This window comes from Rhopilema esculentum, chromosome 11 (genome assembly GCF_057945365.1).
Source record: "Rhopilema esculentum isolate cy_ngs chromosome 11, ASM5794536v1, whole genome shotgun sequence".
In the NCBI taxonomy this organism is placed as follows: domain Eukaryota; kingdom Metazoa; phylum Cnidaria; class Scyphozoa; order Rhizostomeae; family Rhizostomatidae; genus Rhopilema; species Rhopilema esculentum.
The window spans coordinates 3,991,392-4,018,876 of record NC_142825.1 but is presented as its reverse complement, the minus strand read 5'-3'; the positions used below and the strand labels follow the sequence as shown (position 1 = coordinate 4,018,876).

At 35.8% G+C, this 27,485-nt stretch overlaps 1 protein-coding gene and 3 non-coding genes across 4 annotated transcripts; all 4 read left to right on the top strand.

The window, feature by feature from the left end:
• The first annotated feature begins 998 nt into the window (after positions 1-998).
• On the top strand, positions 999-27,388 carry LOC135693156 (Na(+)/H(+) exchanger beta). The gene is made up of 24 exons (XM_065211545.2): positions 999-1,746; positions 2,278-2,323; positions 3,015-3,056; positions 3,169-3,231; positions 3,909-3,990; positions 4,471-4,498; positions 5,765-5,865; positions 6,630-6,705; positions 7,390-7,460; positions 8,134-8,245; positions 8,882-8,963; positions 12,258-12,353; positions 13,505-13,626; positions 14,297-14,373; positions 15,687-15,821; positions 19,917-20,006; positions 20,266-20,331; positions 20,737-20,846; positions 22,154-22,198; positions 22,505-22,564; positions 22,791-22,846; positions 24,117-24,202; positions 24,607-24,692; positions 25,783-27,388. The coding sequence occupies exons 1-24, from the start codon at positions 1,404-1,406 to the stop codon at positions 26,270-26,272; spliced, it is 2,565 nt and encodes an 854-aa protein (XP_065067617.2). The 5' UTR covers positions 999-1,403; the 3' UTR covers positions 26,273-27,388.
• On the top strand, positions 17,011-17,082 carry Trnap-ugg (transfer RNA proline (anticodon UGG)). Its single transcript has one exon. It is a non-coding gene; the product is annotated as a tRNA-Pro (tRNA).
• On the top strand, positions 17,755-17,826 carry Trnap-ugg (transfer RNA proline (anticodon UGG)). The gene has a single exon. It is a non-coding gene; the product is annotated as a tRNA-Pro (tRNA).
• On the top strand, positions 18,800-18,871 carry Trnap-ugg (transfer RNA proline (anticodon UGG)). Its single transcript has one exon. It is a non-coding gene; the product is annotated as a tRNA-Pro (tRNA).
• Positions 27,389-27,485: the final 97 nt, after the last annotated feature.

Genomic DNA, 27,485 nt, shown 5'->3' with positions numbered 1-27,485 from the left:
CCATGCCAGCTAATTGATTAGAAATTTCTCTTCATTTTACCGGTGCTTTTGAAACGGGTGCAGCTTAGCTTTAACTCTAGCCTGTGATAATGACTGAGCTTAGTGGCGGGGAAGGTACCAAAGGAAACTTTTAACAACAAACTTGTGGGGAAATTCCCCAATTAGCCCTAAGGTTTTGCCCCCCCCCCTGTTGGCCCCTGATTCCCCATTAAGAAGTGCTGCTGTGTTTAAAATTTTCAGAAGCTGTTAAAAATTTTTGTCCTATGTTATCCTGTGAATATTTTACCAGTCTAATATTTTTAGAGCTTCACATATCCATTGTGGTCAATGGTGAATACTCGCTCTTTCTGTTGAATCCCCACCAGTAGAAATTTCTTAGAAGACTCATTGCCAAGCACAGTGAGTATTCTGTGTTTCTTGTTAAAACAGCCTCATCCCTTCTAATTTTTAAACGAAATATCCGATTTTAGAATTATGCGTTTCGAATCATGTTGCATTTGCGGGGATTTGGGGGCAGTTGCCCCGTAAGACTCGGGGGGAGGTACCTTAACATGTTTGAAGGTACGGGGACATGCCATTATTTAGGGGTACATTTTTCCAAAAAGTGCGGAATTATCATTTGTTGAAACATGCAGAATTATGGGCACCATTTTGGGAAAATATTGCAAAATTATTAGAAGGGAGATTTAGCATTAACAAAATGAATGTCGAGTTAGAAATGAAAGAATGAAATATGTGTAATGTTGAGATTTTGGACATTCAAAATTTGTTTGATGGTATTGTCGTTGTTCAAAAATGTTTTTTAGCTTTGCGGAATTATGAGTATAGTTTTGCGGAATAATTGGTCACCTTTTTCCAGACATGTGCAAAATTATAGGTCCAAATTTTTTAACCAAAATGGCACGTCCCTGTCCAAAATTAGGCTTAGTTACCCCCCCCCCCCCGGGACGTAAGAACATTTTTAACCGGAACATCTTGTTTGGCGGTTTCAGGTCACAGGGGTACGAGGAATCGGCTACCTTTTACTTTGTTTGGGTTCCAAAGAAGATGTGGGCGGACAGAACTGCTTGTTACAGAGCAAAGAAAGTGGGGTTTTTCAGATGTTAATTGAGACAAGCTTAAATTAAGGCAACATATATGTTTGCTATACATTTACCGTACAAATTACTTATGGCGGCGACCAAGACATTGGTATTTAGTCTTTTGACCTGCCGACTTGGAGACAACGTCGATGGATTGTTGCTTTACTGTGCCGAACTTGAAGCAAATATTAAAACGAAGGGAAAGTTGTTTTTAAATTGACACAAAGACTAGTTAGAAGCTAAAGAATCAGTTCCCAAAAGTTGTCGATTTGCTTCAACTTGCTGTGTTAACAACAGTTTGTAGCAGTTAAGACAAGAGCTATGGAGGGAAAAATTATGCCGAAAATGTTGTTGCTACTCATTGCTGCTGCCATAAATTGGAAACTTAGTCGCTGCAATCCACTTCTACAGAATTGCAGTGATGGGATTTGCACAAAACATCTGCCTACGAAATCTTCACCAGCAATTTACGAGCGTTCATCTGCAGCACTGAATTCAAATAAATCTCAGTCGGTTTTTGGAAATGGTTCTACTACGAAAACACACGAAAAGTCCAAACACAAGAAGTCTGAAGGCATTAAAGTTGCAAAATTTGATTTCTTCAGAGTGGAAACACCTTTCAATGTATGTCTATGGATTTTGCTTGGGAGCATTGCAAAATTAGGTATGCACAATAAATGCACTTGAAAAAGTTGACCCCTCAGCTTTGCTGATATCTCAATAGTAAATTTCTTGTACCTCTTTGCAGTTTTAGAGATATGAAAACATTTCAGTCTACAAAATTCCAACTTAAATACACTATGGAAACTTCCCTTTATCTTTACCCTGGAAAATTTGAAAGTATATGACATAATCTTGAAATTAACACTATTTGTTTCTTATGGTCTCTCTCTCGATTAGTATATTATATCTATTTAGAGAGTTCCTCCTTAGTCAATTAATCTTAAATAAAATCTTGTAATATGTTCTTGCCTTTTTTGTGTATCTTATAATCAATGTAAAATTAAATGTAGTTTGTATTAAAGCTATCATGGTATGTTGTCCACAGTTGAATTTAAAGAGAAGTGAAGGACCCCTTGGTCAATATCTGATTATCATTACTGAGACAACTTGAGATTGTGGAAATCAATGTTTATTTCTTTTTGGATTTTTTTGTGTGAATATCAATATCAAGTCAGTTGTTTTTCTGTTCCAGTGTTTCATTTTTTCACTCGTGTTTCATCACTTATGCCGGAATCCTGGTAAGTTATGGATATCTTAACATGTTGTTAAAACTTTGAAAGAATTTGAAATTGATTCCTCATTTTTTTTATCCAAAAGCACTCCTTAATGAAAAGTGTTAAACAATTTTCATCATTGGCCAATTGTTAGCTTGCCATCGCACACAATCACATGCTGCCATATGCCTGGATTAGCCAAGAGATTTCATTCATAACCACTTCTTAATTTTCCAATGAAGCTTGAAATGTCCTGCTCTTGAAAGGGTATCTTTCATTTATTATTAAATTGATCACAGAACATAATTACAAGTCACTGAAAAGCGTTATAAACCCAATTGAATAAAATTCTGGAAGACTATTTTAGTGAAGGACAAATACTTAAAGGCATTGAATCATGATAAAAAAGAGAGGGTATACCCAAACGTACCCAAATTCGCAGAGTCGTGATTTTTGTGCTGCAATGCTATTGGTGCGCCTGACACTGATCAAATGAACTCAGCTTGTACTGATTTACAAAACAGTACCCATCGTTAGCAAATTGTCAACAACAGATGCTGATATCACATGAAACTACAGGAATCCCCTATTATGAAGGCCTATTTACCATGATTCAATGCCTTTAATTGCTAATATCTTAAAATATTTTGCTTGGGAGACATGTCACCTTATGAGAACATGAAATGCATACCAATAAAAATTTTTGTCTTTTTAGCTTGCTGATACTGCTGGGTGTCCCAGTTGGTTTGATCCTAAAGTAAGTCATACATTTTTAGTATGAAATGTTTGATGTATGATACAATATTTTTTAGTATATGTTATCTAAATTTGAAATGAAATTTTAATCACTTTTTTGTTCTTTATTTTAGAGCAGCTGGCATGCAACAGTTCTACTTCACTTCAAATTTATTCTTTCTGTTTTTACTCCCACCGTAAGTTTCATTATCATAAATCCTCGAATTAGCCCCCTGGGGGCTTATTTATTTTTGATATTTTTGGATGGGGGTTTATTCGAGAGGGGGGCTTATACAAGTGGGGGCTTGTAAAATTATTGTAAACGTTAAGAAGACATTATTGAAAGACCTTGTTTATTTTAGTATAAATTTCTTTATGAGCATTTAATTAATTACTACCAAAAGTACGAATTTGTTGTGGTTATTCAATAAAACGCCATAGGCTGCCTCAGATGGCAAAAGCCATCAAACTGAGCTGTAAAATTTGAGAATATATGGTAGCAGTTGGGCCTGATACAAGGGGGCTTATTGAAAATTTGTAGTTCTAGAGTGGGGGCTTTTTTGAGGGGGGGGGGGGAAGCAGTTCAAGGATTTACAGTATTTCAACCATGTTAACAGCATTATATTCTCTTCTTAATTACCAACCTTGAAATATGACTCTGTAAGAGCATAGCTCACAAAGACAATGCAAGTAACAAAAAACTATTGCATTGAAACCAAGCTAGGTAAATTTAAATTTCCTAAAAGAAATGGGATTTTTAATTATTGTTTTAGGTAATTTATTAGCTAATGAATTATGAAGATTGGGCTATTTTAATCATTATATTTTGTATTAAAAGAAATCAACATTTCTTTTTTTCATTCACATTCATTAGGATAATTTTGGATGCTGGATATTTCATGCCAGTCAGACTTTTTTATCTTAATATTGGAACAATTTTGCTGTATGCTACAATTGTGAGTATTGATGCTTAATTTCTTTTCAACCTTTTTGCACACTAAGTACATCTTATAAGAGCCTTGCTCACTTCATCCCAATTCAGTTAATTAAGCTGGTTACAATATTAACACTGATACAGTAAACACATCTATGAGTGCTGATAGAAAAATATTATGCCCTAGATTGTGAGTGCAACTTTCTTCTGACTGAAAATTTTAAAAATTGAGCTCTGGGAAGAAGAATTTTACCTTTAATTGCAATGTAAAAAAGTATTCTTATTTCTATCATTATATAAGCTTGGCACATCTTTTTCCAACTAGCTTTGGTAAACTTTTGATTCTCTAAATTATGTTTATCACTTTTTATGTCAGTCATGCCAGATATTTTTAGAATGAAACAGTGTATCAATTACAAACAATTTAATATGTCTCTGAATCATCTGCTTCATGCTAGCTTTTGATACAAAAAGCTAAAGACTGTTGAATTATCTATTCCAGGGAACAATATTCAATTCATTAGCTATAGGTAAGTAGATATTTTTACTGCCCCCTTTCAGATTTTATTGTTACTTATTTTGTTTCTATGATTCATCTAGTGAGGTGTATTCCAAATTACATTTGCATGGAGACTTATGCTTCAGAATTTTTGAAGTCACTTCTAGATTGACTGAATTGCAGAAACACTCTTTATCTGTTACTCATATTCTGGTCAAGAAAAGGTATAATATTTTGCGTTAGGTGTGTGGCAAAGCTGTGCTCATAAACATATTGAATATTTCTTATATTTTAAAGCACAGCAGGGTTTTTTCAACATACTATTTAGGGGGCAATTGCCCCTCAAGCCTCCATTTTTTAAACAATAGGCTATTGTCCTCCTCTTTGTATTGACAATGTCTTGCCCACACAGTTAATTTTCCTTTAAAAAGGCTACAAGGCAAGACACATTTATCTCTTAATTTTAGTGAAAATCATGCACCATAAACCCCTCAGGACTCTGTTAGTAGCATTTAGCTTGACTTATGGTCTGGCTAGGAGTCCATCTAAAATACAAAATGCTATTCATTGTTTCATACAGAATGAATATTTGAGTTCATATACAACAAATAGCAAAACTATAATATCCACACTGGATTTTGCTAAAAAAACATGTTTGTATGGTAAGCCATGTGTGAAATCAGCCAGTAGCGAACACTAGCTTGTTGTGCAAGATTTTTGAGTACTAAAAGACTAATTACTGAAAATTTAAATTGTTGTTTGTCTAAATTCAAGGAACCATGCTGATGTCAGCTCTTTTGATTATCACTTTGTGTTTAGACTAAGTTATTCAGCAATAGATCAAATCATTCCGAATCAAATAGCCAGCATGAAAAGGTTTTAGTTAAGCCTGAAATCTCTTCATATATGAAGCAACATGTCATGTTTTTTGACTCACGCAGCGACAAATAGTGTAACAAATTTTCTTGTCAACAAAGGTTGATCCAGCTTACTATATTGAGAAATACAAAAGCATGATACTTGATGGATCACGTAATTGTATAAACTTTTAAATGTTGTTTAGTATATTGCATTGATTTCAGGTATGATATGATGATGTATGTGATACATTCTTTGTTTCGAAATGAATGCTGTGTGGTTTTTCAACCTCCCATGAAAGTAGATTTGACTATACCATGTTGGTCTAAGACATGACTGTTTTTGACTATTCCATTTTTAAAATACTAATCAATTAATTAGAGCGTTTTTGCTTTGCAACTGTAGAGAACTTCAATCATTGATTCTTCTCCCTGTCTAGGCTCTGTGTTGTATGGGCTGCAAGGCCTCACATCAACTAGCTATTCACTGATGCATGCCTTTCTTTTTGGTAGTTTAATATCTGCTGTTGACCCTGTTGCTGTAAGTCAATATTCCATTTATGCTTATTTTCTTAGATAGAAGTTTACGTGAATTTTTACATTTCTGATGTTTGTTTTGATGAGTTTTCAAGCAGCTAAACGATAATCAGAGTGACATAAAAAGTCTTGTGACAAAATATGTAATGAAGTAATGGGCCGTTTCTTAGTGCTTACATCAAACAGGCACATCAATCTCTGAAAAAAATTCTTGGTCAGCGCAATAATGTGCACTGTCAGCTGACGAAAATGTGACACACCACTAATTGTTTGATAGTTAGCTTGCCCCTCCATCGCTTGCAGTTAAGAATATTTGAGATAAATGTCTTCCTTTTTCCTTAATTTATACAAGTATGTGCTAGTATGGATAAAATAACCCCTAACATCAAGGGTGTTTTTTTGTAGCAGCGAAGGAGTGAAACTGATATGTTTTCAATACAGGAATTTTATGATCCACTGGCAGCGCATGTATTCAGTAATTTGCACCTGAAATTGGGAGCAGCCAGGTCAGATAAGGTGGTCAACCTAGGAATTTGACACATTTGAAAATCATACTTACATGAAAATTTGGAAACTGTTTGTTAGCTCAATACTTTTTTATCAATCCTCTAAAAACTGCATTGCTTGGTAAGTTGTGAACAAAATTTTAAAGCCGATAAATATCTAGGCAACATACCAATTTGTTAATTCAAGTTGATAATAAATTTCTAGTAGCTGCCTCTCTGGCAAAAAAATTGAACTATGTAATTTTGAGTTTTCCTATTTCAGGTTCTTGCTGTCTTTGAGGAGGTCCATGTCCATGAGGTTCTATACATCTTGGTTTTTGGAGAGTCTGTGCTGAATGGTTTGTAAAACTATTTTTTGCGGTTGTATTCAATCGAAATTTGCAAAAAACATGCAACGTAACATTTTTCTTTGCAAAGAGCAAGCCTTTTCAAGTTATGGAATAATAAATATGCCACAGATTAAGTCAGTTTTATAAGTAGGAGTTATTTTATTTGGTAGGGCATAATTTGAAAAGGTACGGAGAAGCGGAACATAGCATTCTAAAGTATTTTTTTCCAAAACTCCTCAGAGTATAAACTTTTGATAATGACCAATGGTTAGCAGAAGAATGGTGCATTCGATTTGTTTCTTGTTTTTGATGAATCGCACCCGCACATTTCTGCTTTAGTCTTTTTCAGAATTTGTTACTCTATACGGAAGAAAAGTACTTTGGTTTCCTACCTTGCCGTTTCCCGTGATCTCTTCCTAACCATCTTATTGTTTTTTCTAACCACCCAGATTTTTATAAACGGGACAGCAGTTTAAGCAATGTTTGTTTTTGTTTAGCTTTGTACGGCTTTGCATTTTCTATAGTTTATTTACTTGAAAGTTATCTCTAAATAATTTCATATATATGTTGAAGGTTGTAGCCTGATTTCTACTTTGCTTTGGCATGCTAGTTTTATCCGAAATTTGATAAGTTCTTGTTAACTTGAATGGTGACGTGTGTATTAAACTATCGTAAAATTCACAAAATTCGCAGATGCTGCCTCTGTTGTGCTTTACCATACCTTCGAAGCAATGGCGAACATGTCTCTTGTCACATTTAAAGAGGTATATTTTGTTTACACTCGTTGTTGTTTAATAAGTATTAATACCGCTGCACCGCTAACGTTAATACGGTTTTACGTCACAAGCCTTGCGGGCAATATGAATTCTGAGTATGCTAGTTGAAGACGACACGGAGCCAATTCAAGGTTTCTTACAACGGATTTTTTAGTGTTATAAACCCACCTAAGTTTGAATACTGCCTATACCTTGATGGATCAAAGCCACGAGATGAATGAAAAAAACCTCCGAAATTCCAACTTGTCCCAGGTGCTTTTACAAATTATGAACTGAAAATTAATTGTTGAAGTAAATAGGACATAAAATTGACTGATAACTGATTAAATGAAGGAATAGTACGTAAAATCTACCATGTCCCTGGTGTATAGGTCTTCAGCGGGTTCCCCATTCTTTCCAAAGAAGGCTTACATAGGACTTCTGCCAGGGATTGCCGTTTATATTTAAGTCCCCATCGTAGAAGAAATAAATTGGCAGTAGTTGGGCTGCTTTTGTTATTACCTATTTTAAAGAAACCAATTATCGTCTTAAAAACTATTTGCATCTGTTCTTTCAACCCATAAATTTTATCGTCGTTTATCGTCGTTTATCGTTGTTTATCGTCTCTCATAGTTGTTTATCGCTAGTGAATTGATGATTGTCTGGTTTTATCACCTAACAGGTAGCGCTTGCCTTCGTTTCGTTTTTTGTTGTGAGCATCGGTGGGACGTTTATTGGCGTTGTTTGGGGTATCGCTGCCAGCTTTGTGACGCGTTTCACGGAGCACGTCAGAGGTCTGTAATGTTGATTTATGTAACAATTGAAACTTTTATAATTATAGTTAAACGTAATTCTAAGGGGATTGGGGGGGGCTATAGAGGGGATGTAGGGCTGTGAGATCATATAGGGGCTATAAGAGATGTATGGAGCTGTACGTAGGCGAGTGGCTGAGAGTTTAGTGAGAGGCTATAAGCTATTGTTAAATCAAGTTATGTCCTTCTCATGTTTTTTAAATAGGAAACATATTCAAATGGCCGAACAGCAAAAAAACTGTATATCTTGATAGCCAAAAAAGATAATTTGCAAGCTCGAAATTAGCAATGTATGAAGGTATCTATATGTTTTGATAACGAAAATTACGGTTTGCCTGTCTGTCATAAAGTGCTTGATGCCGTATAGAAAGATCTGTACACGCTTTTGGTGTATAGAACAGGACGGTTCTAAGTTGCTACTCCGAGTTTCGCGCCCAGTGCAATGATCAGGCCACTGTTCATAAGACAACTGTTATATGTTTGAATAAACAATTTATTATGTTTGTATTATGTTTGAATGTTTTTATGACTAGGTTCCAACAGCAGTATTTTTAGTTATTCTCCTATTGCAGTGCCAATCGCATCATTTATTACATTCATTTCCGTTTGCTCTTATAGTAATAGAACCTATATTCATTTTTGTGATGTCTTACATGGCGTACCTGACTGCAGAGATCTTTCACTTCTCAGGAATAATGGCGTAAGTTTCTCATTACTGATTTAATAATGTTTTATCCCCCACCCCCACCCCTACCCCCACCCCCAGAGCAAGTTAAGGATTGGGAGTGGGGCTTATAATATTTTTGGGGGAGAGGGCTAAACATGCAAAGACAAAAAACAAGGTTATTTTTGTATTGTTTTAAGTGCAGTTTTGAAGAATATTGGAAAGGCTATCTCATCCGCCCGTTTCCGCGTTATCTGTTCTTTTTTTATAGAAATTAAACATCGCTTGTAGATCGTCTTTTTCAGTAATTTTTGAGATTCTGAATACAAAGTTTCACCTCATTGGAATGTTTTTAGTTATCTTAATCTTTTCCAATGCATCGCTGATGGTAGGTTTATGCCGATTTAAATTTTCAACAACATCTATTGGCTGGCTACCTTTCTTAGGTTGCACTATCATTGGATATCTTGTAACGCCGTTCAAAGATCATTGCATTCTTTTGTCAAATCCTCCGAATCTTGAAATATTTTTTGAAAGAAATAAATGCTTGAATAAGTGTGGAAGGAAATACTGAAGTCCTTTCAAGAAAACTGTGTGTTACAAACGCCGACACTTCTGTCTGTTTTCCCCTCTCTAGATTCCTTGTAGAATTCATTTGCTTTGACGCTCTTGTTTTGGGTAACCATCTACAATTTCTCTGTAGGTGTTTGTTCGCTTTGCCTCGTAGAAGCGCAAATTTTAGAACAGCAAAACTCTACAAACGTTAACTTTGGACTAAAATTTTTCAACATGAGATCGATCTAAAGAACTTTTTAAAACTTTCTTGAAGTATGTTTCGTAGGCTCTATTGTAAAAACAGTATGTACTTTCAAAAGTTTTATTGCAGTATATTTAAGTTAAATGTTGGGTTATTTGTTAAGCAAAAGACCAGCTGACCTCGAAGCCTCTATTGCACTTGGCAATCTCGATCGCATTTGTGACGAATCCTATCATTATCTAATATGACGTCACATCAATTTACGGCTCTCTTAAATTGCAAGTTTTCTATTATTGTTCTTTGATTGCTTTTGGTAATTTATCGAAAGGTGTTGTGTGTTGAAAGTGAGAATCGGTAAACATGAGTTTAACGAGAAATCAGAAAGTAAGAAAACGCGACAAAGATCGTATTTCTTTGTTACGCGATGAGCTAGCTGCGTTGAGTGAACATACAGCAGCCGTGACTGAATCGAATAGCTCGTTGGAGCGAGAGAAGGAGCATTTGGTTGTGTTGAACAACCAGCTTATCGATCGGGTGAAGTACGAGCAGGAGCAACAACGCCCGTTTGCTCAAGCCTTTATGGTATGTTGTTGATCTGCTCAAGTTTTTCATTTTTACTGTTTTTCTATATTCGAAAATTTTTTCTGAATAAAAGGCGCAATAGTATAAATTCTGAGATTGTTCACGAGCTTTGTTGTTTGATCATGGTTTTGAGAAAAATAATAACCAGAGATGTAAAGATATAGTTTGTAGAACAGAAAAGAATAGAGGTATACGATGATTTTGTTTATTCAAAATGAGCAAATAATCAAATTATTATTAAAGTATAAATAGTTTGAATTTAAACCTAATGAAAATTTGTTTTATTTCAGACATTCAAAAGTCGACTTGATGCAGATAAGTACAAAGAGTTGGCGGGATTAGCTTTGGATAGAAAGGTATCAAAGATGGCAAAAAATGTAGAAAAACTTGGCTGGATTCAACTGCTAGCTTGTAAGCAGAAGAATGCAGTACCATCTGCATGCTCTTTGATTTCTGCAAAGCAGAGTGTCATTGAAAAGGATTCTGGTCTTGAGATCCAAGAAAAAGGCCCTTTGCGCGATGACAGTGATAAGTTTAAAGCACTGAGCGAGAATCTCACAACTGAGATCGCGATTTTAAGGGCACAATTGGAAGAAAAGGCTGCAGAGGTTGATGAGTTAGCCGAAGATCTGGATGCATCCGAAAATCAATGCCAGGCACTGCAAGATCATTCATTGCAACTGGCAAATAAAGTGACAGAGGTTTTGGATGTGAATTTTGGCCTTGAATTTGATATTGAAGTGAAAGAGAATGAAATTAAGGAGATTAATGCTAATTATCAGGACAAACTAAAGGCAATGGCAGAGAAGAACACTCATAGGTTGATGCGAGAAAAAATGAAGTGGAACAAAGAAACTCGATTGCTAACAGCCAAAGTAAACGAGAAAGAACAGGAGATTAAAGAACTGAAAGCAAAGGAACAGGCAATGCATGTTACAATCAACATCTTGTATAAGGCCATCGACATTACATGTGCTCGTGAATCTCAAAGCTATCTGAAGAAGATTCATTGTCTAGAAGATAGCCTAGGAACAGCAGAGGAATCCATCAAGGAACAGCAGAAGAAGAACGATAAAATGGAAATGGAATTAATCGAGCTGCAGCGTAAGGTAGAATTCATGCAGGACGAAAAATGTAAGAGAGAAAAGGTTATCGAGGACCTCAGAGCTAAATCAACTAAGCTAAGTAGCAAAAAGGCTGAACTGGAAAGAAGTCTTGCGGATGAAATGGATGCTCGTACGAAAGACAATGCCTCGTTCTCCGACAAAATTGATAAGCTAGAGAAGGAATGCAAAGAAGCAGACCGAGTCAATAGCATATTGGAAAGCGAGGTTACGGCTCATAAAGACAGATACCGTTCTAGAGAGAACGAGATAAAGAACTTAGAGACTCAGATGGGCTTTCTTGATAGAAGGATGGAAGAGAAAGAAATTCTCATCGAGCACCTGCTTGCCAAAAAGCGAAGAGGGTTTTTCCGAAGACTTTTATGTTGCTGATTTTATTGTAGCGAACTGAATGGACAGTGATAAATAATGATTTGCTGTCCAAATTTGTTGACAATTTTGAATTTTCTTCTTGATATATGGATATACTGTAAAAAATAATAAGCTGTTTTTTATCTGCGTCCTTGTACTGGTGTGGTGTTTTCTAAAAAAGTCATCTTGATCACAATCTTCGTTATCAACACATGTTAATAAAGTATTTTGTTGTTAATAAAGATTTAGATAGATAGATAGATAGATCAACTTTATTTACAGAGGATAAACCTGGTTAGCCTAATAACTAATCTTCTCCAGGGTCCTCTCTACTAACTACGCAATAAGAATATAATACTATTATTTTTAAGTGTCCTTTAAGTTTCTAAAGAGCCTAGTAACAATTTTGTTAAAAGTAAAGTTTAAGTATTTGAATCTGAAACGTCAAGGTAATGCTGATACACTTTTAACTGGTAATACCTTACTCACTAGGTAGACAACATTTTACATTCACAGGATATTGTTTTGTGGTATTATCATGAAACCCTACGTCGAATCAAATGTATCAAGAAAGTCCCATACAACGATCAAATACTTCCTCAAACTTCTGAGGTTAGTTTATTACGAATAAACAAATATTTTATTTGTCTATGATATCAATTTTCTGATTTTCTTATGAATTGGACTGAGAAAGACTACAGTATGTTGGTTCAAGTTATCGTTAATTTCTCTTTAACCCTCACGGTGGTCTAATACTCCTTATCAGGGTATGGATGAGCGGTCAAAGTGTTCGGCCTGTGATCGTAAGTTCGTAGGTTCGATTCCTGTTTTGAATTCTATCTAACAATCTAACAATCAACACTGTTGTCCATCATTTCCAGGTCAGTGAATTATCACACCCTTTTTCTATAAGAACAATTTTATAAGAACACGAGCCTAAAAATTGGTCGAAAGTTAATCACGAACAAATTAATAACAGGCTGGGGTAAAATGCAATTTTCACAACGTTTTATCTCAAAAACGAGGCTTTTTTGCCATGTGTGGGTGCTTTTTCGGTGAATATTCAAACTTTTCGGCAAATGAAGGTTGTCTCACTTTCTTTGTTGGCAAATGAGGCCTGAACACGTCCCTAGAGCGAAAAAGCTAGCAACTGCTTAGGGACGTGGCAACACCCTATTACTTTTAAAAACAAACTAAGAACAATCCAGCCAAAGATTTTCGAAAACATTAAGAACAGGCACCCTGAACTTAAGTTTACTGGTTCTTTTAAAAAACACTGTACCCTTTTTATTTGTTGATATGAACATTGTAACTGAGAATTTTAATTTGAAGATAAATGATATATTGTTATGTTCGTGCTCATTATAACATTTCTTTTTTTTCCTAGGACAAATGTAAAGCAATTCAAAATTTTCATACGCTAAATTGACTTTATTTAAATAAAATAAATTCACTGACAAAATTCTCACCAAAACAAATTGTTATCTAAAAGATATTATAGTCGACTTTTCTCTTTTAGTGTCTAGCGATAGTTGTTATAGGTTTAGGCCTATCAATACTAGAGTGAGAACAAGAGCATTCTTTGTCATAGATTTTGTGAAGTATATGGTTTGTGCTGAGATAATCACAATTTCGCAATTATTACACATTGTTGTGCAAAATTATCTAATATCATGTTGGGAACATTAAGATCATAATAGATCATGCTGCAAAATTTTATCTCTCCAGCACCTATGGAAATCAATTTTTGCATTTTGTTCTAGCACTTGCTGTGAGACAATCATTTTCATGTTTCTGGGCGTTTCCTTGGTGATGAACAAGCATTTGTGGAACCCAGTCTTTATAATTATCACTCTGGTCTTGATTTTAGTCGTCAGGACTGTAGGTAAGATGCTTACTATATCCATACTATGCTATATCTTTATAGCTTAGTTACCAAGGGCACCGAGATTCGATATTATGTCAAAGTTGAGGAAAAGCAAAAACGTCTTCAAGTTGTTAGAAAGGTTTGAGCCTTAGTTAGCAATTTTACTCTCTCAAAGAGTATACCACCTTTCTGGAGTCAAAGTTAAATGTTATAGACCTCAGTGGAACACAACCTGGGCTTCTTACAACTTTTACACAGAAACAAAGCAAAGATTTATTGTTCTGAAATCATGTTTCAACTGGCCAATCAGCAGAACTAGGATTTTTGTTCACGTACATTAATGACATAACATTATTCTTAAGCTTTTATTTTGTTACTCAGTCAACAAATTCCGTTGTTTAAATTTGCAGTGATCTTCAAATGCTTCGTTAAGCTACTATAAGTTGTGTTCTGTGTTTGAATTTACAATGCCTGCCAAAAGCCTGGGAACACTGACATCAATTTCCAAGGTCAAAATCAATCATCCCCCTCTCCCCTACAGAATAATTTTGGTTTACTATCAAACGGGTTAGGATTTTTTTCATGAAATGCAGCGTAAACTGCTTGGTGTTTGATTGCTTGATAATGATTAAGTGATTAAGTGATTTTGATTAATGATTATCGATCAAGTGATTTTTTGTCATTTTAGGCGTTATAGTTTTGACCGCGCTTGCCAACTGGAATGGCAGGGTACAAAACATTGGCAAGACCGAGCAGTTCATTATGGTGAGTAGCATGAACATTTGGCGACATCAGATTCTACAAAGAACATCGAGTTTTATTACTCATATAAATTTATAAATTGTCATCCGTTTGCAAAATTTCAACTTCCCATCACATTCAAAAGTGTTGGAACATTAGCGTCAGTTTTCAAGTTCGAATTCAGCCGCCTCTCCCCCTTGAAATAATGTTAGTTTACTACAAAATGACATAGAAAAAATGTTGAAAGTTGAGGCAAACATAAAACACGCCAGCTGGAGAAAGCTACAATGTACGAGCACGAGGCTGTCACAATCATTATTGAGGTTACCCACATCACTTACAATGCCTGCCAAAAGTCTTGGAACACTGACATCAATTTCCAAGGTCAAGACCAATCATCCCCCTCTCCCCCACGGAACAATGTTGGTTTACTATCAAACGAGTTAGGATTTTAGGAAGCACTTTCTTTTGCGCTTCTTTTATGATAAAACTCTAAATCATCAACATTGTTTGAGGAATGAAAGGAATGAAAGATATCAAATGCAGCGTAAATTGGTGGTTGTTCCAAGTACTTTTGGCAGGCATTGTAAGTGATGTGGGTAACCTCAATAATGATTGTGACAGCCTCGTGCTCGTACATTGTAGCTTTCTCCAGCTGGCGTGTTTTATGTTTGCCTCAACTTTCAACATTTTTCTGGGGGGGGGGGGGGGCAGGGAAAAAGGTAGTAGTAATTGAGAGATAAAATAAAAAATAAAAAATTTAAACTCAAGCTGTGGGCTGTTTAATTAATTTTGGCAAGCATATTTTACTAATTAATTTATGTTTTCCGATTTCATCTTGAATACATGATTCTTAAAATTATTTTTCACTGTGCAAAAATACATTCCGAGCCTGAGCAATGTTGTTAATTATTTCCTTACCAGATTTTGTAACTTTGTATCTCAACCTCAATCCACCAGATTTTGTTATCTTAACATCTTCTTCAACTATCTTCAAAACTATGTTCCTTAAAAGTTTTCCTTAATGAATTATAGGCTTATCTGTCTTATCTTTCTACAGTATATCAATGTATTCATGCATCAGAGTTTTAATTATTTTTTGGGTGGGCTTGTAATTATTTATATATGTGTAGGCTTGATGAGAGCTTTATCGAACAGCTACGCTGTTGACATCGTTGAAATTTAATTTGATGACGGCGATGTGAGCAGTGTGAAATGCAAAATCTCGGCAAAACAATGTATATCTTTATCGGATACGAATAATTTATATTATTATAAAGGATTGAAGAATTTTGTGATTTAGATGAATTATGATAAAATCTTCATTTTTGTTTCAGAGTTATGGTGGGTTGCGCGGAGCTGTGGCATTTTGCCTGGCTATTTTGCTGGATGACAATCACATGGATCGCGATCTTAAAGAAATGCTGGTCACCACGACAATGGTTGTCGTGCTCTTCACTGTTTTTGTCCAGGTAACTTTTAAAGAATAAAATGAGTTTTATCGTTAAAAGTTTCAGTGGAACTGATTTAAAGATGGTGAGGCTGGGTCAAGGAAGCATTGTGTATTTGGGGTATTTCATTAGACCCCAATACACTTTTTTATAAGAACAATTTTATAAGAACACAAGCATCAAAGTTGGTCAAAATTTAAGAACAAATTAAGAACAAGCTGAGGCTGAGCTACTGTAAAATGCAATTTTGAACAACGTTTTATCTTAAAAACGCGGAATTTTAGCCTTGCGTTGGTGCTTTTTCGGTGAATTTTTAAACTTTTCGGCAAATGAAGGTTGTCTCACTCACTTTGTTAGCAGATGAGGCCTGAACACCTCCTTAGAGCGAAAAAGCTAGCAATTGCACTACTTACACCCTAATAATTAAAGAACAAATTAGGAACAATCAACCCTCAGATTTTCGAATTATTAAGGCTGAAAAGATGTTCGTCCGCTGTGACGAAGCGACCTGGAAATTACCAAAATGACACACTATATTTACAGTTTTGTTTTTCCATCAATCTACTTCTCGTTAACTTCTATAAAGTCTCTCTTACGAACTTTAACAATTACTTTTTCTTAAACTTTTCTTCGCAAAACTCTACTACAGTCACACATCTTGCGTTCCTTCCGTTTCTCTGGTTACACATAACCTAGCAACTAAGTTCCAGTTCTCTCACATCTCTACATCGCACCATTTCTTTCGCAGCCATTTATCCTTGAGCTCGACCTACTGGTAATTTTCCTTAGCTTCATTTGGCTAAGTGTAACTTTATATAAACCTGTCCTTTCCCCTCACTCCCATATCCAGCCCCACTTTTAATCGATTCGAAAGTGAAAAAGAAAGTAGAGGCAACGGCAGGCAAGTGTTTAAAGAGATGCCTGATATTTTGAGATGTCATTTTCGCAAACCTATTGGGCAGCTTTCACCACAGTCACCACAAATTATGATTTTGCCACAATCATTCACAGCGTTTTCTTCATCAAAAGCAACATAATACTACAGTAGACTGTAAACGAGGTACGTAATTAAAGAGCAATTATCCATCGCAGTGTCGCCAATCTGCGCAGCTACCTGCCTGCAGCCATGGAAACCAGTAATGGTTTTTTAGGAATTTTTAGTACTGGTACCCGAGAACTAGTTGTTTCTAATATCAGGAAAGGTTATAGCGGCTCAGTGGTCTAATGGTATGATTCTCGCTTTGGGTGCGAGAGGCTCCGGGTTCGATTCCCGGCTGAGCCCCCTTTTTTTCTATTTTTGCTGTATCAGGGGGAAGCTATGACATTGTTTTGGGTCAATGGGACATTTTCAGATACTGGACACCGTTACTCGCTATTTACCATTAACTTTAGCTATTTCTTTGACTTCTAGACAGTTGTTTTATTTTTTGGTAGATTGAAGTGAAGTACCCTTTTCCAACAGATAACTTTCTCGTAATTTTCATGGCGCTTCATTTTTTGTCACTACACCACAGACAACAAGATATGTCAGATGCTTTTTTGACTCCACCAAGAGAAGCATTAAGATATCAAAACAGAATCAAGTTTTTTGCTATTTTTAATTTTCTCAGGCCAAAACCAATCAATATGATGGAAAAGCGGGATTTCTTAATCGAAAAGGGTGGCTGCTAATGCATTCGAAACGAGGCTCATCGTAGATTCTTTGGTTTAAAACTGGGGAAGTAATTCCACCATTTTGAAAAAAGAAGTGATCATGTCATTGTCAGTTTATATTCATTTGACATCCAAGACCGCCATTTCCACGATTTATCAAGTTTATTTACATTAATGCATAATCAACATTGTTAATAACGCAACGAGCTTGTTACCACGGATACTGGTTAACCATCGACGTGGAATTTTTAGTACTGGTACCTGAAAGCCTCTACTTTACAACATTTAAATTTGCCAGGTCGGCTCAGTGGTCTAATGGTATGATTCTCGCTTTGGGTGCGAGAGGCTCCGGGTTCGATTCCCGGCTGAGCCCCTTTTTTCATCTTTTGGGCTCAGGTACACCTTGACCAGTTTCCCCTCTGCGCATGCGCACATCTATCTGCAACCCAAGAAAGGAAATACTGTCTTCAGACAAATGAAATCAACTGTAACGATGTTTACTAAAAGATAAAATCCTTGAATAACTTTAACTGAATTTTAAGATTGCAGGAAAAAGCAAAAATGAATAAATCTAATTATTCGTGCAATCTTGAAAACCTTTTTTCCATAAAACAAACCTACAGCCCCCTTCACACTCATATCAATCTTCTTTTACTACGCCAGTAGAACATTGGCTACCCGGTTGGAAAATTAGCTTTGAGTGCTTCGCAGCTACTCGTCTTGATTCTCGCACGTTAGGGAATCCCACAAGAGTCCTTCTTTTGCCTCCTTTGCTATTGAGCATATAGATTAAAATTTTCCGTAGGTTTGTTTGATTAAATGTTTTTCAACCAAAATCCGTAATGATTTTGATTCTTCAATTCCCTTCTCTTCAAAAATATGAAAATAGAGGATATTTCGAGTTCCTGCTTCTAAAGACATTGTGGTTCGGCTTAGCGTTATAAGTGTACCTATTTCAAATAACTGATGTTACTCTCACCCGAAAGGCATGGTTCTCCAAACGGCAACGTTTCGGAGCTGAAAGGGCACTTTTAAACATATCGAAGCGAGTTTGAAGTTGAAATAGGGGGCTCATTAGAAATTTTTGAAGGCATGGCATCTTCTACATAGCAGTTGATTCCGACTCCATTGCTAAGGTATCATCTTTTCATTATGAATTAATTTTCGTGATATTTGAAGAAACGACAAGCGATGCTAGTGCCGTCTGTTCATCGAAGGCGGTTGATGTGCAGCCAGCAGGTACTCTGCCATTACACAGAGAATCTGGGCGTGATCAAATGCGCTTCTAAAGCCGTTGCACGGGTACCTGAAAATAAATTGATAAACAATTTAAATCAAGTATGGATGGCTCAGTGGTCTAATGGTATGATTCTCGCTTTGGGTGCGAGAGGCTCCGGGTTCGATTCCCGGCTGAGCCCCCTTCCCCCTTTTTGATTTAAGGGGATTCCCATTTACCCCTCAGAACGTAGGTTATCGTCTTGGCAAGGTGCAGAGTCACCACGCGTTGTATATTTGCAATCTGTTCTTCGCTATCTTATAACCTTATATAAAGGTTTGCTAACTACTAGCTTCTTGGTGTACACTCTTTTTTTTTATAAGAACCAGTAAATTTAAGTTCAGGCTGACTGTTCTTAATTCTTTCGAAAATCTGTGGCTGGATTGTTCTTAATTTGTTCTTAAATTAAGAGGGTGTAAGCAGTGCTATTGCTAGCTTTTTCACTCTAAGAAGGCGTTCAGGCCTCATTTGCCAACAAAGTGAGTGAGACAGCCTTAATTTGCTGACAAATATGAATAGTCACCGAAAAAGCACCCACACATCGCTAAAAATCCTCGATTTTGAGAAAAAAGTTATTCAAAATTACATTTTGCAGAAGCTCAGCCTCAGCTTGTTCTTAATTTTTTCTTAACTTTTGACCAGTTTTGAAGCTCGTGTTCTTATAAAATTGTTCTTATTAAAAAAGAGTGTATGTTATGATATTTAAAGAGGTTTCAAAGTCAATCTATGTTTGTAAAACCATAAGAGAGATTTTGTGTCTCTATGCGTTCACCGCAGGGTGTGAATGGTATAAATAAGCAGAGATTCAGATAAGTTGACGAAAGAAAAAGAATTGTTAAAAGCGATTTGATTGTAAATAAATGTTATTTGGAAAGTGATCAGGCAGTGCAAATTATGTGGTTGCTTGTTAAAGAAAAAGGGAAAGGGGGGGGGGCTAGTTCGAAGATTTGCGATGCTATTGTATTTTGTGGAATATTAATCTCTTTTATATTGTTGCTCAGGTTGGAAACATTAAAACACAACATCGTTTGCTATATCTTTATTTATTAACAAAACATAACATCATCCACCCTCCATCTCTAACTACATATCTACATTAATCAGCTGGAGAGCTGGTAACGAGTAATACATAATTATAATTTATGCAGCTTAAGCAATTGAACATAACAATCTTTTTTTCCTCTCAGGGAACAACGATCAAGCCACTGGTCAGATTCTTGAAAATCAAAAGGAAAGAGAAACAGGAAATGACTATGACTTGTGTTATCAATGATCGTGTGAGTTATTTTTGTCTTGAGGCACCTCATGAATCCCTCCTTAGCACGTTCCTGTTTAGTGCATATTGTTAATAGAATACGGATTTTTATACTGCTATCATTCTTCGGGGTGTGGTATGGCGTATGCATAAGCTTTTTTTAATATAGGGAATTCCCTTTTGTTTTCATACAAAAAGCCAAGACTTGATTGCTGCGTACGTTCGTTCTCGTTTACGTTGCATTAAAATTTGAAGAAAAAGACTTTAAATTCGTTTTTTAGATTCTTGATCACGTTAATGCTGGTATGGAAGAAGTATTAGGACATCATGGCCATGGTTATTGGCGGGTATGCTTGTCTGAAATTTATGTTCTATTGACTGTAATCTTAGTTAAGATTCTTTATTTCTTAGTTAATCTTAGTTAAGATTCTTTGTTTCTTAGTTAATCTTAGTTAAGATTATTTGTTTCTTAGTTAATCTTAGTTAATCTGTAGATTCTGTAATCTTAGTTAAGATTCTGATTGGCCTATTTCGATCCACAACTGGGTATATATTTCCATCGTGTTATTTCGGACCCTTCTTCTGACGTTTTATACTTTGAGAAGTGTCAGACGAAAAAGCTTAAGTATGTTGTGAAATTTTTTTTTTCGAAGCCATTTTCAAATTTTATATTTCCACGTTTTTAGATGAGTCGATTTTGATATGACTTTATTATCTGGTGGTGGAACGTAACTTGTGTTGATTTTATGTAGGAGATTGTCGATCATTTGAACAAGACGTACTTACGAAAATGGTTAGAAAGAGAGCCAGACCAGGCGCTTGATGAAGAAATCATGCTCGCAAGTCGGAAAATGGCCTACAAGTTAGTATATTCTTCTTCCGTTTTGAATAGCTACAATTCTTGCCAAAATTGTTGGAACACTTGTGCAGAGCTGAAGCTTTTTTTGAAAAATTCCCCCCTCCCTCACCCCTCATTACAGTTTTGTTCAATTCGGATGTTTTGATGCCGAGGGTAAACATTTTTTCACTGAAAGCTGTATGAAAGTATTGTGAAAATAAATCAACATTGTACGGGGGGAGGGGGTCGAAATTTTAGGAGCGGCGCTGATATTTTGGTAAGGTAATTTTAGACATGCTTTGTATATTTGCATGCTGCAATGGGAAGGCGTTCCAGCTACTTTTGGCAAGGATTGTATGTTTTGAAAAATAACGGTCAAACAGTTTGTCGCACTCAAGCTTTATCGCATGAGCAATTCAACCTATTTCCCTACTTTTGTTTATGCTGTTAAACTTCCAGATAAATGCAAAGTTGTTCTCATAAGTATGAAAATTACTCGTCTCTTTTCTATTGAACTACCAATTTATTGTTATTTAATAAGAAGGGCAAAAAGTCTAATTTATGTATAATTGGGGAAGGCTTGTAAAACACACTTTTTCCACCCCTAACACTTTACACTTTACCTTATTAAGAACTTATTTTCTATTTCACTCTGTTTGCGTAGGTTTGGACAATTTGCAGTGACAATTTGCTCGTTGTTAGCAGATTTATTGGGATTATATTCAGTTTTAAAAGTGATGAAAATCATTATAATTGGTACTTCTTTGGAAATATTACCATGTTTGGAAAGCTTTTTCTGTTCGTAAAGCCGTTTCACCTGTAGATGTGATCTGATATCATCTAGCACATCTGTACAGTAACCAAAACTTGACTCCAAACTAAACTGGTAGGAAAGAAGGCACACCTTATTGGCGGCATTTGAACCAACAATGTCCTCTAAACTCTCTCAAATGATTAAAAATCAGTCCTAATTAACAAAGAACTTTTCCGTTTCACATCAGGCCAGATCTTTTGCTTATATGAAGATAGATGTCGGGTTTGATGAAGACACATCTAAGATAGATGAAGACACATCTAAGATTTTACATTGATATCGTCTTATATTTCGACCCTTGCCGGAGTATGAAATTTAATCCTTTTTGATAAAGTTTATTGCTCTGATAAAAGCAGAAAGAGAATAGATGACTGGTAGTTTTTCAACTGCAAATCTTAGTTGAATAATGCTTTTAAAACAATCGAAATCACTCTGACAATTCAAAATTTTACGTATTATTCGAACAAAATAAATAAGGTACTCTATGGCGTCAACTGTTGTGTTTTTTATCCACCAGATGTGCCCTCAGTATGGCAGAAAACCCTTCAGCATTATTTCAGAAGTGAGTTCCTTTTATATCTTTTTTGACTTTCCTTTCTACTTATAGCTGGATCGTTTTTTCACTCTTACATGTTTTCTTTTGTCTTTAAAAGTTTTAATCTATTAAAGCAAGTTACAAATTATAAGTCTAATATTTATATTATTATACTGCAACCAATAGTTTCTTGTGAAAAGATTTCTTGAACCTATTACTAAGCTTTATTGTGCAGAATATCAATCGCTTATAAATTCGTGAAATTGTGGCATTATGACTTAATAAAAAGTTTCCCAATCAAATCCACTTTATTTCGTTTGCGATCATTTTTAGGACTGATGAATGGTCTGCAGTGAAAAGAAACCCTTCGTATGCTGTTGCGCTTGCTTTGAGGTACCTTATTTCGTCAAAATCTATCAGTTGCTATGACAAAGAATAGCCAGCAAACTCCACATCTTCCATAACTGTACTTTTCTGATTTTTAAATCGAAATGCCACCAGCTGCATAGAACAGACGATGAAACGTCCGTTTCCATCGAATCGTGGTTGGCTGGTGAATGTTTAAAGTATCGGCAAGAATAAGTTAACAGAATCTCATCAATCTCGTTTTCGCTTTTAGGGAGAACAGTGATATTTCTGAAAACCAGCCTCGCTTGGATACTGGCGTCTTAAATCGTGAGTGATCTTTGTTGTTGACAACAACGAGCATGCGATTACATGTAATTTTGTAAGAAAGATGCAATTCTAAACACGATTTTTCTTTATAGCAGTTGAATATTATTTTACGTGAAATTTTTATTGAAATACAGCAGAGGGCAACAACTCGATAATGCATGTAGCAATCATCCAGTTGTACTAAATCAAAATATAACGATTTTCTTGATTGCTGCCGTTTTTGTTAACTGCAGTTTATTACAAGGCAGCTATCGACGTACAATTCAGACAAAATCAGTTCAGTTCAGTTCATATATAATTTTAAATTCCACTACATACAAATTTTGTCAAAATGTTAAAATACACTACAGGCTACATGTTACAATGCAAGTTTAAAGACTAAACACAACTAAAGAAAATTTAGAAAATTTGCATGAAGAGGAATTTTTGAGGAGGAGGTCTCTCAGTAGCAAAGCTAATCGAGGAGAGGCCACCCCCTTATAGGAAAATTTCAATTGATGAATATAACTAAGAAACGTGTTGAGGAAAATAGTGATGATTACTATCTATAATCTGCTACAATTATTATTTTCAAAAAGAAAGGCTTTGAGTCTCTGACGAAAGATATGAACAGATGGTGACCGTTTTATATCTAAAGGAATTTCATTCCAGCACTTTGATCCACGGTGATGTATAGATCTGAGACCATATTGATTGGTATTTTTTTGAGTTAAAAATATATTGTCCTTGCGAGCCTGTCGTGTACCATATTGATATCAATAGCATTTAGGGTATGATGCTGTCAAAGTTGGATAGTGACAGGCAAGATGTCAATCCTGGGATAAAGTCATGTTGCCTGTATTTGAATAGAGTAGAAAGGTACGCTTTTGGTGTAAAGAACAGGGCAATTCTAAGTTGCTATTTCAAAGTTTGACACTTATTGCGATCACCAGGCTATGGTTAAAGCTACTCAGTCAATGAGGGTTCTTATGTTTTGCCGTCATGTCCCTGGATATATCGGAAATTTCAAAGCTCGTAGGTAATAAAATAGAAAGGAGCGTTTAAAGACTACTAAAGTGCCAAGGCCTATCAAACAACCATGGATCTTTGAGACTTCTCCTCGTCTATGAGCGCATGTAAAAGAGAGTTTGATTAACCAGTTAAATTGAACATAAATGAAGAATATATGATTCTTGGGAAGGTTTAGAAAAGACTTTATATACCTAGCCCACTTATTAAGAACTTATTGTACAGTTAGACATTTTCCTTACATTATCTGTTTCTTGTCTAGAGCGTACGAGGGGAGAAATGGACGAAGGACTACCTCATAATATATCATTTGTTATTCCAAGAGCTCGGGCACCCAAACTTTCAGTGGTAAGTACAAAAAAACTGGATTTTCAAATCATCTACTTAAATGAATGCTTTGAATACGTGCACTCTTGAAAATAACACCATGATTTGAATCGTAACTTAATTGCGATGTCGGGTAGGTCTTTTTTGTAATGACTGAGAAAAAAACTATGTTTTATGTTTATCCGGTGTCTCCTTGTTTTCAGATGAATTCTGCCTTATTACAGTTAAAGTTTGCTTTGCTTGAAATTCGCACCGATTTAAAGCTGTTGGCAACAATGAAGTTAAAACTTTTTCCTGCACATTTCGTATTGTAATATCTTGGACACGGAGCTCTTTTAGTTTATCCTTGGCCAGAGCTGTGACGGTATCACTGACAGATTCTTGTTGCCAGTAGTAAAACAGCATGTTGTTTTGACTTTTTTTAGCGAGCGCGGACTTTGTCGACGAGAAAGTATACGCTGGAGTCTCTTGATGAGCCAGATGATGAAATACCGTACCGTTGTAGCAAAGTGTGAGTTTTAAACTTGTTGTTTTCTTTTATACTTTCAGCTATGAACGTCACACACATCTAAGAAAACTTTAATTCCATATGATCACAGGTAGCAACAGATTTCGTTACACTCTTTTTTTTATAAGAACCAGTAAATTTCAGTTCAGGCTGACTGTTAATTTTTTCGAAAATCTGAGGCTTGATTGTTCTTAATTTGTTCTTAATCTAATAGGGTGTAAGCAGTGCGAGTGCTAGCTTTTTCGCTCTAGGGAGGTGTTCAGGCCTCATTTGCCAACAAAGTGAGTGGAACAACCTTCATTTGCCGAAAAGTTTGAATATTCGATGAAAAAGCACCCACTCATCGCTAAAAATCCTCGATTTTGAGAAAAAACGTTGTTCAAAATTGCATTTTGCAGAAGCTCAACCTCAGCTTGTTCTTAATTTGTTCTTAACTTTTGACCAATTTTGAGGCTCGTGTTCTTATAAAATTGTTCTTATAAAGAAAAGAGTGTAGTTTGTTAAGCTTCCCTGAATGTCAAGAACACTTCATTGCTGTTACCGTCGTCACCTTGTTTCTTGACCGATTAGAACGTTGTTTTGAAGTTGAAATAGCAACAAATTCATGACGTCAAGGGTTGTATACTGATGCGAAAGAATTTAACTCATGTGCCAAAAGCCAGTTTTTTTCAACCCAGTTCTGAGTTTAAAAACGGAATAATGAATAACGCAGCTAGAGGAGTGTACTGGTTTACTCTGACGCGATGTCTTGTTTGTATGTTGCCTTTTATTCGTCAGCCAATTATTTTTGTAATTGTAATTGTAAAGATTATTTAATGTTAGTTTTTACAATAGTGAACGTACACTAACTAAGACTAAAATGAAGCTATTACAAGGATTGCGTAAAACAAATTACCTACTGCAAAATGAACAGGCCTCGGTTGTTTTTGAGGGACTAAGTTTTAATCAAATCATTGAATTGCATAGTATTGATTCAGGTACTTGAAAACTTTAATTCTTCATACTCTGTTAGTTGTTTCACAAAATAGCTTGTAGTGTGCTGGCTAACTTTTCCTATCACTGTGCCTCACTATACTGCGGGTCGATTTTTTAGAAAGCGGAATGCCCTGGCACGTATGCTACCTACCAGCGCCTCAGTTGACCAAGAGGGAAGCATGCGTTCTGGCAGCCGCAAACACAAGCATCATCACCGCAGAAGACACCACGGTTCCAGTGGAAAACGTAGTGATCCTAAATTGCTTGCTGTCCCGACGTTCATGCAACAAAGTGGTCGGATAGGGGCCTCAGATGACAATATAGAAGAAGTGGGTATCGTATTCAAAGTGGATGGGCACGCTGAAGAGATCGAAATGGCGGAACGCGACACAAACACTGCTTCCTTGCCGTTGATTCCTTGTGAAGTAGAGCCAGTCAAAGACGATCGAGCTGGCTCTGTTATTGCAGAAGAAGACAGTCTTTCAGATGATCAGGCTCATGAAAACACGGTCTTGCTTCATGCAGTTCCTGAAGTATCGACACATCCGCATGCTTCTTTGATCCGACAGAAAGAAGTTAACGCCGAGGAGCCTAGTGAAGATTCATAATATACTTCTTGAATTCCTGATTTACTGTAGTCTACCAAGATTTTAGCAGGAATCGCTGAATGTGCGCATGAACGTAGAAAGAAGATTAACATATTAAAAAATGATAACATTAGAATTTCTGGCAATTTGCTTTCAACAATTCAAATTTTATTTAAATCGTTGAGAATCAATAAGATATCCAAATATTGAATTGTTTCTATGTAGGTAGTGGATAACGCTTGTCTTATGATAACGAGTAAAAGCAAAATTCATCTTTTTTAGCAAGAAGCCCGGAGTTTGTTAATTTTTTGCAGTAAAGAGCAGTCATGCCTTCGTTTTCCACTCGAGAGTTTCCTTTAGGCATGTGTTTTATGATGCGTGTTAAAACACCATCGAAAAACCTCCCTTCCTGGTAACAAATAGGTTAAATATTCTCCGTTTCACTTACGTTTTCCCATCTCTTATTGGCTACCAACCCTTTTTGCGCTCTTCGCAACCTGTGGAATATGAGCATTCTACCAACCTTCTCGAAGCAACTTGAACAATGGCATTGGGTTCTTCAGAGCTCGCGTTGCTCAACTACAATTTTTATATTCAGCAAAACCCAGAAATACAGTAGCACTTGGAATATTTCAGTTAGAAAAACCACAACCGCTTCCTTTTATAATAGAACCCTGTTGCTAGATGGAAAAATATACGATTCAGGTAAATATGGTAGCTGAACTTAATCGCCCTGCATATTTAGGGCTATGGCCTCTGTTGTTTTTGTGCTGCTGGGTGAGTTTCCTTTGATAAAAAGAATCTGTAGAGGTCCTTGTATTGAAGTTTTCAGACTCGAACTTCATCTGATTTTTTAACAATAACTTCTTAGTAAAAGATAAATTATTTGAAGAGTCTTGTTTTCGTTTGCTTTTTAAATGATGTAAAGAATTGAATTTACGTACTTTATTTTTTATCAATTTCTTATTGGTTGGATGTTTTCAGCAAGCAATGCATTTAATTTCAAGGAATGTTTATATCAATGAAATCAGACAATTAGTTACAAGGTTGTTGCCTTATTTTTTGTTTTTGCCTTTCGAGAATTCAATTTCAGATGATGAAGAAAGGCTACGGAAAGCAAGTTGGAAATACATAAAACCAGTGGTAATCCTGTATAATATTGTATAATCTTGTGTCATCTTGTCATAGAATGAGAATATTCTTTTTCTGTGATCTTGTGTCGTCTTGGGAAAAA